Source organism: Sparus aurata, chromosome 15, assembly GCF_900880675.1.
Source record: "Sparus aurata chromosome 15, fSpaAur1.1, whole genome shotgun sequence".
Lineage (NCBI taxonomy): Eukaryota > Metazoa > Chordata > Actinopteri > Spariformes > Sparidae > Sparus > Sparus aurata.
Window position 1 is genome coordinate 14,162,966 of NC_044201.1, and position 12,883 is coordinate 14,175,848.

The following is a 12,883-nucleotide window of genomic DNA, read 5'->3' on the forward strand; positions in this document are numbered from 1 at the left end:
ATAAAAAGGCACGAAATTATGTATTCCAATTTATATAGCTGTCATGTAGTTTGATTAAGAGCCTTCGCGCTTTAAACCCATTTTTTTGTAAAAGGCTTCACTGTGTCTGTAGTTCCTGCTCTCTGCTTTCATGCCTCAGTAATTGACCATTTTTCTGTCCCACTGTTAATATTGTCGCCTTCATTATGAAATGTAATTTTATATTTTATGCAATACTGGGCATTCTATTTAAAGAGAAACAAATTGTCGTTTCCCCCCCCTACTGTCATCCTGAAGGAGAGAGTAACCAACCAAGTGTGGCTTTATCCGTGAGCTACGTTGTCTCCAGAGCGTGAAATCTCTCCGTTTCTGCTGAGCTGCCCTTAGGACAGCCGAGCAAAGCTCTGTTCACCGCAGCTCCGGAACTGGAGCATTAAATGCAATTTCCAGCAGGTTTGGTTAGGGAGAACAGAGACGCTGAGGGGATAAAGAGACAGTTGGAGAAGATGACAGACGAATAAGAGGGTTTTGTTTTCAGACAGTGAATGACAAAGCCTCATACCGCATGTCATCGGTTCTCTGTTGCATACAGTGGCCGTCTCTCTTCTCTCTCTGGGTCTCATCAGGATGAGTGTGGCCTGCACGCACACACAACCCTTGTAATGGCTAACCATTTGGATGGTTTCCCAAAGCCGCAGCATGATGAGATTGCAGTTTAGTCTCCGGGAGGCCCTGTGTTTCCCGGGAGATGGTCGTCTGTCTCTCACCCTGCAGACCGCTGGGTCACTTCGAGTAGCTCAGGCCGCCTCAAAGAAACCTCTGCTGCATTTTCTGCACATGACTTTGCAACGCTGTGCGCTACAGCAAGTGCATGACATGATTCTGAATTTTGTTTCCTGTCTCTTCTATGTACAGTAGCCTGAGGTTGTAGCCAGACATCGATGTCAGCTGGATTATGATAGGAAAGGCGTGCAATCCACATTTCAGTGCAAGCTGCTGTCCAAAGCACTTCCATTTGCTGTACACTCAGATATGATCCAATTATGTGTATGTGTGTGTCTCTATGAGGTGTGTGTTGGGTGAAAGCAGAAGCTAAAAACCTCTTTAATACAATTGCACACTGAGCTCTGTCCTGACCCTAAATCCCTTTCTGTCGTTGCTGCAAAGGGGGGGAGCCAATTTAGAGAATTTAACATGTTTAAAAAAGTAATCTCAAAGAGAAGTGTGAAGTGGAACTTGTTTTCCCACAGGCATATGGAGATTGGTGGAGCAGAGTGGCTGTAACATCCCCTCCATATGGCCCCAGAAAGACAGTGGAGAAGCTTGTAACAGGGGAGAGAGGGCAGCAGAAGGGGGGGCAAAGGACATTCAGTTCAAGCTTTCTTGCCAAGGCTCTGTATTGTTAATGCATGTCAGGCAGTTTGAGAGTGCTCAGCTTTTGTGCCTTGATTCATTGTACCCGCCACTGAGCATGAGAAAAGAGTGCATACAAGGCCTCTTTGTGGAGCTAGAGTTAGTGTCAAGGTCAGACTCAGACGGAGATTTACTCGTTTTTTTTCTTTATGCACAAAACAAAAGTCGTGGCCACTGTCGAGATACTGTCAGCATGTCCCTCTCTGAAACATATTAAGCCATTAGGCTGGACAGAAAATTGCTTATTGCAACTGAATGCTTTGCAAGTGTCAGCAAAGTTAGATATTTTTTTATCCCGATCATTTTCCCTTTCCTTCTTCAACAAGTGTCCTTTCATGCATTTTAAACAATTGACACCAAAGGTTCTTTTAAAATGTTCTTTTTCTTTGAAAGGTAAGCTGGAACACAGTGTTATGTCTTCTCTAAGTATATGTGCTTGCATTTTAACAAGTTTGTAGACTGAGACTTTGAAAGTTTTCAACAAACAACACCTGTTGAAAATTTGTGATGTAATACTCAATGGGGTGATAAAATCGCTAGTATGACTACAAATCTTACGTAAACACTTAAATGGTTATTGCACTGATTTATTGTGTAACACAAGCATTGTTTATCCTAGCAACATCTGTGTCCATGAGCTTAAACACCCTTTACTTTCTACTGCTCTGTTGGTAACAGTGACTTTGGAAAAGAGGAAGTGGAGGTTGGATTTTGAGACATCTGATGCAACACTACTTAACTTTTTAGTTAACACCATGATACTTGGAAGACTTGAGGTTTTTTTAACCGCATGTTATTTTGATGAAGGAATTCTTGTATTAAAATGGTTAAAGACTAGTAGCACTGCATTTCACGATAGAAAATTGTATATGTGGTATTGGGTCATATGAATATGCTGTTTTTATTTCAACTCATGCTGAAATTATTGTTCACCTATCCTTTGGTTGTACCCGCTTAAATCTATTCATGATCATGGAAAGGTTGGTGGTAGGGCTCTTTTTTTTTTTTTTATAGTTGATTAAACTGTCTATTATTTCTTCAATTAACTGATACATTTGATTTGATTTATGAAAAGTCAGAAAATGGTGTAAAATGTCAATCAGTATTTCCCAAAGCCCAGGATAATGTCCTCAGCTGTCTTGTTGGCTATTAATGTATAAGTTTCTTACCTAGAACATGATTACCGGCTGTGATCGTGTCGGCTGGTGATGTTTTTTGCCTTGTGAGTCTGTATGTTTGATATTATGGTACAATGTGGTCCAAGAGACAGCTATTGGAGGAGGAACTACCATAGGAGTAGTTTTGAGAACTTTGGCAGGTATGTGTACTGCATGTCTGTCTATGGACAGATTTTGTCAGCATGATAGCATCACAACCGTGCAAGGCCAAGTTTGCAGAAGGGTGCATTTCACCAAAGGGGGTCCACAAGTAGAGAGGTGCCCCCTTCACACTGGCCAACATTCACTTTGACACAGTCATGAAACTTTACAGATGTATAGCTGAGATCAAAATGAAGGCTGAGTTTGAAGTATGATCCGACAAAGTAGTACTCGTGTAGTATTAACTTATGAATAGTCATGGGTTGAAATGTCAACATGTTGACGGGTGTCACAGCTGGTGTGATCCCATTGCAAGATGGTCTCTCATTAAGATCCGTCACTGTTGAAGGAATCTGGAGCCCCTGGAGGAAACCCACAGGAACAGAGTAGAGCACCCAGAACATGTAAACTCTGAACAGGAGTGTCAAGGGCTGATAATCACACCCAGGGCCTCCTCTCTCTTTCTCAGACAGCAGCGCTAATGAGCTTCAAGAAACACTTTCAGTTCAGTCAAATATTCTGAGGCTGTTTGCTGAAGATAAAGTGGAAGTTGGGAGAAAACCTTCACACCGGCGTAGTCGTCCAAGAGCTTAGAAATAAATTGACTTTGTGGTGTCGGGTCTGTTTTGCCTGTCATATCGAGCTATATGCAATCTTCTATTTTGTTTTCTTCTTCCCGGCTCTTTACACTGCTTGGTGTTCTGAAGCGAGTTGAATACTTGAAGTGTGGATATGTACTGTATGCCATTGGCTGTTACAGACCCTTATAATCCTCTCGCCTGCTATGGCTCACAAGACCTTTGGAAGTTTGTTAGCCTAGTTTTTCTGTTTGTGTCTCTCTGGACTCTCCTTGACCTGCCCTCTCTAACGCCCATCCACTTTAAATTGGGAGGTGTGATTAGACCGAAAAAGAATTTGATTGGAAACCCAGTTAATTTAGCAATTTTAGATCACTTGGGCATAGGTTGCACCTGCAGGTGCACCACTGAACACCCTCCGATATCCCTGGATGATTCCTCAGCACACACCCAACGATTTCATTTGGTATCTGTTACATGATTTAGCAGCTCGCATGACATTAGGATCCAATGTCGCACCCACTGCATCAGACTATTAAAGAGGTATTCAGCCAGATACAGGATATCCTTACTTCTCGGCTGCTCACCAAGTCTTACTTAATTCTTTTGGCAGGTTTAGCAGGTACCCGAACTAAGCTTTGGGGACTTATGAAATTTTTACAGCAGCTGATGATTTGCCAAATGTATTCCAGAACAGATGCCTGTCTTCAGCACTCACGGCTTGACATAAAATGGACGAACCAGAGACTTGACAAGCTGTTTCTGTTCTCACGTTCACACTTTGATTCCCTGTTTTGAGATTGTAAGAGGTGGAAAAGGAAGCTTGGTTGAAGAATGAAACTGAAACTTGATGAGGAGCATGATGGACTTTAATCCAAGGCTTGTAAACATGCTGAGGTCTTCCGAGGACACACTGTGTCCTTACATTTAGAAGACATTGCCACAACCCGTGGCATTTAAATCCCTGTGCAGTTTGGCCATGGCAACTTTCTGCCAGGTCCCAGAATTAGCTCAGGTGATGAGACTGTCTTAACTGGAAATAGCATTAGATAATAAAGCTAAATTTGGTTTTGATTAGCGACTTGAAACAGTGGTTAGTTTATAACAGAGCTCCATGACAACAAGATAGCAGCTAGCATTTTTCAAGTTACAGTCATAGTTCCACCTGAACCAGACATCCCACACAGAGCATGATTAAGAATCCTAGCAGGTAGCTTAGAGCCTGAATCTTGTGGTGAGGTTTTGCTGTTTTGAATCCTTATGTCAGCTACATCATTGTGGGGAGAATTCTCAACAGCAGCTCCTGATATGTCCCTGAGCAGGATGCCAGACCTCTATTTCAAATGTTCTAGTAGTACTGTCCTCTAGAAAGCAGTGAAGGAGTGGAGGACTGTTTGTACTAGGCTGCCTCAAGGTGTGATCCTGCATAAATGTGTGAATGTGAGGCAGGCTGGTACTAGAATAAGGCTTGCACACTTAGTCACTTTTGTCTGGATAGATCACGTCTTAAGAAACGAAATGAGATGAAGGATTTGGGGAGATTTTCTGTCGTTCCAAAGGGAGCCTGTTTAATTTCACTGAGTTTGCAAAAACAAACAATGTGTGGCGGTTTCTTTCCAGAATAGAACTGTACCAATTTCAAGCTAGCTGCCAAAACAAACCGGGAAGTCCCGGCTGTATGATTGTTTATATGTAGCATTTATTAATCTCACTATGCTTTGTTGTGTCTTCCAGGGTTCGAAGCGTCTCCTGAGATCCAATGAGTACGTCCTCCCACCCTGTGGACTGATGGAGACGGATCTGGAGCTCACATTCTCACTACAGGCAAGCACTCTTGACATTAGACTGTGAATTCTCACACTGATAGGGAGGTTTTTTTGACAGGCAGGATTGTGTTGAAGCCTTTATCAGAACTTGAACCCCAAAGTGTTAAGTTCAGAATATCTCTGTGTATTTACTTATGTGTTTTTAATATATTTTTTCTTCAAATCAGACTCAGACATATTGGGCAATACCACAACTTTTCATGGTATTTTTCTGGTCAGAAGGGTCTTTAAAATGTAGTGGGACAGAAATTGATGATATTTCTGTCATTGATGGTGCAACCTTTCTCTGTACAGAACTTAATCATTCCTGGAGTCATTGATGTAAATCTGTTTATGAAAAAATGTTGTTTCAAATCAGAATCTACACTTTGTGCATGCTGACTACGTTTGGACTGGAATTGGTAGACAACTATAGAAGTGAGCAAAGCTAGGACAAGTTAACAAGTTGTGAAAAACAGACAAAGTATGTAAAAGGAAAGGTTGCACATTTGAAAATTCCCACTGAGTAAAGTTGAGAAAAAATAGTGGCTATATTGGACCTGGATATTGCTGCAGGGATGTACAACCAACTAGTGAAACTTGATCTTACAAGTTGTATTGTGTGAATATTATTTGCCGAGAAGGCCAGAAAAGTCAACATGAAGATTCAACTTTCTGGAAGACAATATCAGACCAGAGGAGGATAAAAGAGCAAATGTGAGGAAGAGACACAAATTTGCAGAGACGTGAGTCTTGATCAAGGTTCAGCAGCAGGTCAGCCACAGTCCAGCAGACTGACAACAGAAAGTTTTTTTTAGTTGTTCTGTCATTGGTTGGCAGTATGAATACATCTAACACCCACCATATTAGTTTACTGCTGGCATCTGTGTACAGCGGGACTGACTTTACTTTTACATGAACTTGAACCAGGTGTGTGTGGTAATGCCTCCATCATCTGTTCACACACATCTTTTGATGTGATAAAGGAGGGAGCTGTGAACAGATGGTGTATACATACGATCTTGTTTTATGATTTCATTCGTATGGTTGAAAAAAATATGCTATTTGCAAGAAACAGGCCTGATAAAAGACACTATCTATTCTGTTATTGCACATGGCAGGTTGGGGTTAGGCTTAGAGTTGGGGTCTCTCATGGAGAAAGTTTGCACTGTCTATTTGACTTTATTTTTTTCTTATTTTCAGTACCCCCATTTTCTAAAGAGGGATGCCAACAGACTGCAGATTATGCTGCAGAGGAGAAAACGCTACAAGAATCGAACCATCCTGGGCTACAAAACTTTGGCTGTGGGAGTTATCAATATGGCTGAGGTACTGTACAGGGCCTCACCTGGGGCATTAGCTTCAGTTATTATTATTTTCTTTTCATGTTTCATCGTCTGTCTTTCTCTTCAGAGACATTTCTCACTTTTCTCTCAGCTTGTGATTGCATTCTGCTCTTCTCTGACAGTGATTGACATGGCTATTAGTGTCTGCGTACCATGTCTTGGTTGCCAGAGTGAAGGCACTCCTGTGTTACACATCATTTCAGATGAGTCATGCTCATCGCACGTACTGCTGTGTGAGATTATGGGCCATCTGGAGCTGGCTTCATATGCACTTTTCGGAAAACAACATATTCAGCCATGCGATGCGGAAATAATGGCATAGGAGCTGATATAAAGCCCCTTCTGGATGTTTGTTTGATGTAAAAAAAAAAAAATATTCATGCTATAGGGACTTAGCAGTTATGTCACACTAAATGTATGTTTTGTCACTTCTTTGTACCAGACGTAGCTCTATTTGCCTTGCTTACTGATGCCACTCCCAAGTGTGGATGTCACACATCAATACTTTCTGCGGTTAAAGAAAAGGTTTACCCAAAAAGAAAAATTCAGTCATTAGATGTCACCCCCCTGCTGATGGAAAGTCAGGTGAAGTTTCAAGATTCACAGCAAAAGAGCACTGAAGCAATATCTGACAAAGATAGGTACTTAGTTTTAAAATGTATAAAAAAAGATGCAATATCACAAACTGATTTTAAAAAATGTTTTTTACACCATTTTTAAGCTGAAATCTTCAGTGTGGCTGTTTGGCTAAAAGTGTTGCCATGGGTACATAAGCTCAGACATGTGCAGAGGGTGTACATAATGCCTTTGCAAATCATGGGATCTCAGGGCTTCAGAAGACTTGGGTTTGGACGGACAAGCTGTATGGAGTGATGGTAGGGAGACTTGGTTTTTGTTTTTTGTTTTTTTTGTTTCCCATCTACGTCAGCTGTTTTGGAGAATGTTTTTTGGTCTACAGAACTTCACCTGGCTTTCCACCAGCTTGAGGGCGAGTAGACAATGACTGAATTTTCACTTTGGGGTTAGCTTCCCTTTAATTTTGTCTATCTCTGCCTCATTCAGTTGCGAGACTGTGTGGAACCAATGTGTTCCACTCTTTTAACGGAGGACAGTGGGCCCTTTTATGTAGCTGGGTTATTACGATTGATTATATTAAAAAGGGTTTTTGGGTTTTTAAAGCAGACAAAGATCAATTAAAATGCCTTGTTCAGAAGATAATTAGACAGAGATTTAGACAAAGATAGCGAGCCTCGCTCTTATTTGAAATGGAGAAACACAGATAGCATTTCCCCAATTCGAATTACAGCAGCTGATGCCCCATTAACACTCAGCCAATGTTACTTTCCAGCAATAGCCCCAGGACAGGGATTGACTGACATCTGAAAATAAGAGTAATGCATTATTGCATTTTAAAATACCATTCAACTGCTGGGTTGTTTTGGGTGCTTACTGCCGTGAAACAACCCACAGACCTCTATGACTAAAGTTAGACTGGCCATTATTGGATCGTGTTGGGTAATTATGTTGTCATCTGCTATGTAGTAAAACTCTCCCGTGCCCCTATTCGGAATCTACCGGGGCAATACGTGGGAGAAAGTCACTTATTGGACTTTGCATGCAGCATACAAGTGCACCCCTGCCGGTGTTTGAGCAAAATGAGCCTTCTCCCTGTACAGCGATTCATCAAGTGAAATATTGAAACTACCCCCTGGATAGAGCTTAGAATGAGAGCTCATCCCTTCTCATCTGATTCAAAAACTGTTTGTGCAAACTGTGTTACACCGTCTGATTGGGCGATATGAGCAAACTGGCTCAGCTCATTTAGACATTCAGAACAGGAGAGCAGCACTGTGCGAATGAAGATTTATTTAAAGATAGCATAGCTGTCAGCTTGTAATCAGTCTGTAAATCTCTGTGAGCATAAAGCAGTGAAACAGAAGCCAATTCAGTCCCTGTTGGATCAGTATTGGCTCACTAAAGAGAGAGATAAAATTATTTCATCCTGCCTATCTGTTGGAGAAATATTATTTGTTCCATGCTGCTTCGACAAGGCTCTACAGGATGATTGATAGACGCAAGGACTGAAGAAGACATCTGAGTAAAAGAGGGCTTGATGTTGAGGCAGATGAAATCCATATACCAAAGATGATTTTATTTGATGTACAAGTATCATGGATACAGTTTTTGTTTGAATGGATTTTTAAAACCAGTATGTTAATCTTCATATGTCCAGGTGATGCAACACCCAACAGACGGAGGACAGATTCTAGGTCTCCATAGCAACGTGAAGGAGGCGCCAGTGCGTGTGGCGGAGATCAGCGTGTACTCTCTGTCAAGCCAGCCCATCGACCACGAGGACGGTAGCGGCCAAGCTGGCCGCAAAACCAAAACCTCAGGTGGGCACAGCCATCACCCGTCCCCGTCCGTGGGTCTGTTAGACAGTCCTGTACCTATCTGCTGCCCAGTCAAATCCTGTCTATAATTTCAGCTTTCACCCTGCAGCCAGGCCTCTCTTCCCTCCATCCACATGGCTCCTATTTCCCAGCCCGAGGACAGAATAAACTCTATTAATCCCCAGCCAACCTGTGGCCAAGGATATGTTATTCTCTTCAGCTATGGTTGTAATGTTGATTTGAGAGTTGAACAGATTTAGGGCCTATTACCTTACACTGTTCTAATTCTGGATGGGGGAGGTATTGGGCCCCGCTTGGACTCTACGCCTTCATCCCGCTATGCTGATCTCTTGCTGTTCTGGATGTTATTAAGGAGGCCACTCAAACATAACAGATGAGCTCATGCACCGAGTATTAAACTAGTGTCACTCAGAGGGAAAGGAAAGATGTTTATCTTTCTCCTTTCCACAGTGATCCTTAATAACATCCATCCCATCTAAGAATGTAGCACAGGATCTTACGCAGACAAAAGGAAGTATGAATTAGGTGTTAGCAAAAAAGATCTTCCATCACCTGATCTGTCCAAAGCTGTCAAACATGCAGTAAAATCTGCCTCTTTAGGAATGTGTCTGTTCAAACCAATTAAATCTGCCATTAAACAAAAGAACGATAGTAAAATGTTTTAGCCATGAAAATGTCGTTAGAACTTCATCAGAATGTAAGACATGGATCACAAAAGAGCTCTGCAGTCTAATTTGTATATACTTAGAATTTTCATCACATTTCAGCAAGCAGATTTAGCTATTAATTATGTGGAAAGAAAATGTTTTTGTATTAACATACAATTTTACTTATTCTTGCCAAGCAGACAAAACAAGTGATTGTTGATGAACTGTGTAGAATAGGACAGTAAAATAAGCAACTTTATCTATTCTTGGTGGAGAGTTATACCATGCACTAACTGTGTATGGTATGTACTATATATCAGTTTTTATAGTATACTGTTTTTACAGTTAGTAGTAGTTGTGCTACCATACACAAATAGAGTCTTTTGGCTCCGTCTGATATTTGTGAAAACTATACAATATGCTGAAAACATCATTTTCATTACAATAGAATGATACTCTTATGTATATATAACATCTTTTGTCTTCCATCTTTTGTCTGGCAGCGTAAGAGCCCCATTTACTGAAGTAGTAGATTTCATATTGATTTTAGCAGGCTTGATTTCACTCTGAACAAACTGCTTGTATAGGAAATCTTTATTCCCTAAACAATGCGACATTAGAATTCTGTTCTTCTCTTTTAGTGTCCGAAGGAAACTTGTACATTTGAGACTGCACAGATTTAATGCTGCCTAATATAATACCAGACATGGTTCCCTCTATTTTGATATTTTTCTGTGCTTGCCTACCTCAGACCGCTCCCCAGACATGGATAACTATTCTGAGGAGGACGATGACAGCTACTCTTCAGAGCAGGAAGCCAGTGATGACGCCGTTCATGGCCAGGTCAGAACGAGAAAAAATGCGTAGCTGCAGGCAAATCTGTAATACCCAGTGAAATTCATAAATAAGTCTGCTTTCATACTGAGCATGCTGTTGCATAATTATATATACTAGGAATGTTTTATAAGAAGCTAGTATAATAACATATTTTCTACATTTAGAATAAGTTTATGCAGATAGAAATGAGGTTTCTCATATTTAATTCATCCTCTCTGTATTTTAGGATCTATATGATGAAGACGATGAGGTCAGGAAGCCCAAGAAACCCCGGAGGAAAATGATCCGAACCACGTCCATGACCAGAGTTAGTTTCCTCCATTTCCACCACATGGCATTTTTTTTACGCTCGCCAATCATTGACCATGAGAATAACTAAAGACCCGTGTTTGCGGCTGTGCAAGCTTTTAAGGGAAAGCACACACGCAGTGTTCCATTTGTTTAAGCCATTAGGATGATGTGGATGAGCATGTAAATGAATGCTGTGGGTTCACTGGACTGATTCTAATGGTCTTTACATAGAGTGGCTGTGAATGAGTAATCCAGTGGACAGTTACTGGGAGAACTGATAAGCCCCAGCCCAGCTGTCATGCATATTTAATCATGAAATGTATACCTTTTTCATGGGGTCCTTTTTCTCATAATTGCATGTCTTTTTATTTCAGCAACCGAACTTCAAGCAGAAGTTTGTGGCATTGCTGAAGAGGTTCAAGGTAACCGATGAGGTGAGTGTGAGGAGAATAATTGCCTTTTATTATGATTGACACCCAGGAGAACGTGATCAGTGTCAAAGCATACAATGTGGTGATTTTTAGTGATCCCCCCTCAAGTTTCTCAGTCATTCTATAATGAAGCCTCAGTAAATCATCTGCGAAACGTATCAGTCACTAAATTGTCCTTAAGGGGGTAAGGGGAACTAATCTCAGGATTGACTTTCTAAACAACATATTGCTACATCACTTCTAATGTGCCTCTGACCGGAAAGAAATCACAGCCACAGCAGAGGTACAAGCATCATTATGATGCTAGGTTGCAATACCTCTCTGCTCATGGATGCATGATTCATACATTTCCATTAGCAGCGGTTCGTATGCAGAATCCATTAGCAACTTTATTCTCTGCCACTTAATCTAATGATAAATGTAGGCTTGTAGGCTTGTCCTATTTAGGCTTGTGTTTTTCTCTTTTCTCAAGTCCTTTTGAATTTCTGTGGATTCTGCATAATAACCTGTAATCAGGTCATCAGCAGGATGTTGACCATGTGTGTGCAACAGCCCCTGGATGTCCATTAGAGCATAATCTATGGTGAGCCATTATAATGTTAATAATAACCATTGAACTGTGAAATATATAGGAGTTATCGAGATTACGTCAGCGAAGATGTATAAAAGATATCTAAGAGATCTGTTTTAACTACTCAGGTTTTCAGACTGGATAAGGATTTACTCCCCCTCTTACTCACCTTCTTACCTCTCTATGTAACTTTATGAAATAGGAAACAGACACTTGTCTGAGTAATTTAACCTATTGATGCCTACAAGAGCCTCCAGGCCTTCTGAGTTGTACTTGTGCTGGATGCTTCTGGAAGCTCCAGGTGGCCCGGTGATCTTTTATCACGTCCCCCATCTCTAATCCCTTCCTTGCGGCTGGGCAGCGTTCAGGGCTACAGCTCTATAAATACATAGCCGGGAGGGAGGAGAGAGGGGACAGACTGTGTTTATCTGCTCCCTGCCAGCTTCTGCACTTATGGAGTGGCATTAATCACCTGATTAGTCCACAAGCCTGCCTGTGTGCAGTTCCTATGATATACATTCCCACTGTGCAGCTGGCAGATCAAGGCTCAGCACCTTAGCTCTCATCTCGCACTCACTTACCTTTTAATTGGCCTGCTTAGGACCAAGACAGGGATGTATTTATAGCTTAGATTTTCTCATTCTACACCCTTCAAGCTTGTTCTTTGAGCTCCATTAGCCCAGCTGTGAGAGTGATTAGCTAATGCACAGCACCAGTCGCTCCCTACACTTTCTTAATCCGTGACCATAAAAACAAATCCCTGATTACAGCATACTGATGTGTTGATGATGTGTCTATCCTGTGCGGCAGGTCCTGGACTCTGACCCAGTCGACCAGACTCAGGAGGTGGAGGAGGATCTGGACTTACTCTATGACAGTCTGGAAGTATACAACCAGAGCGACAGTGGGCCAGAGATGGAGGACAACGAGAGTGTCCTGAGCACGCCCAAGCCCAAACTCAAGTATGTCTGCATAATTAATATCATTGCCAGAAAAAAATATTATTACACGTTCTAAGTTTTCTCAAATTCAAATGTTTGTGTCTGTTTTCAGGCCGTTTTTCGAAGGGATGTCTCACTCCAGCTCCCAGACAGAAATTGGAAGCATACACAGCCAAAAAAGCCAGCAGAGAGAGCTGTCATGTCCTGTGAGTTAATCACCACTCTCTCTATTAACAAACCCATCTGATGCCTTTCAATCCCACTGTTTACCCAAAGTTCTGCCACTCAATTACCGTAGAAGCTCTTTTTGT

General features: G+C 41.5%; 1 protein-coding gene across 3 annotated transcripts in view; it reads left to right on the top strand.

Moving 5' to 3' along the window:
* The window catches only part of LOC115596492 (phosphofurin acidic cluster sorting protein 1), a 63,406-nt gene that overhangs the window by 36,493 nt on the left and 14,030 nt on the right, over window positions 1-12,883 (top strand). For 2 of the 3 annotated variants that reach the window (XM_030441654.1, XM_030441655.1), the window contains exons 1-8: window positions 5,024-5,113; window positions 6,298-6,423; window positions 8,674-8,836; window positions 10,253-10,344; window positions 10,565-10,645; window positions 11,004-11,063; window positions 12,442-12,593; window positions 12,685-12,778. In XM_030441654.1, coding sequence (XP_030297514.1) covers window positions 5,078-5,113; window positions 6,298-6,423; window positions 8,674-8,836; window positions 10,253-10,344; window positions 10,565-10,645; window positions 11,004-11,063; window positions 12,442-12,593; window positions 12,685-12,778 — 804 coding nt within the window. In that variant the 5' untranslated portion in view covers window positions 5,024-5,077. Of the gene's footprint in view, window positions 1-5,023; window positions 5,114-6,297; window positions 6,424-8,673; window positions 8,837-10,252; window positions 10,345-10,564; window positions 10,646-11,003; window positions 11,064-12,441; window positions 12,594-12,684; window positions 12,779-12,883 lie in introns of those variants that run through there. The other variant, XM_030441656.1, reaches the window with a different exon arrangement.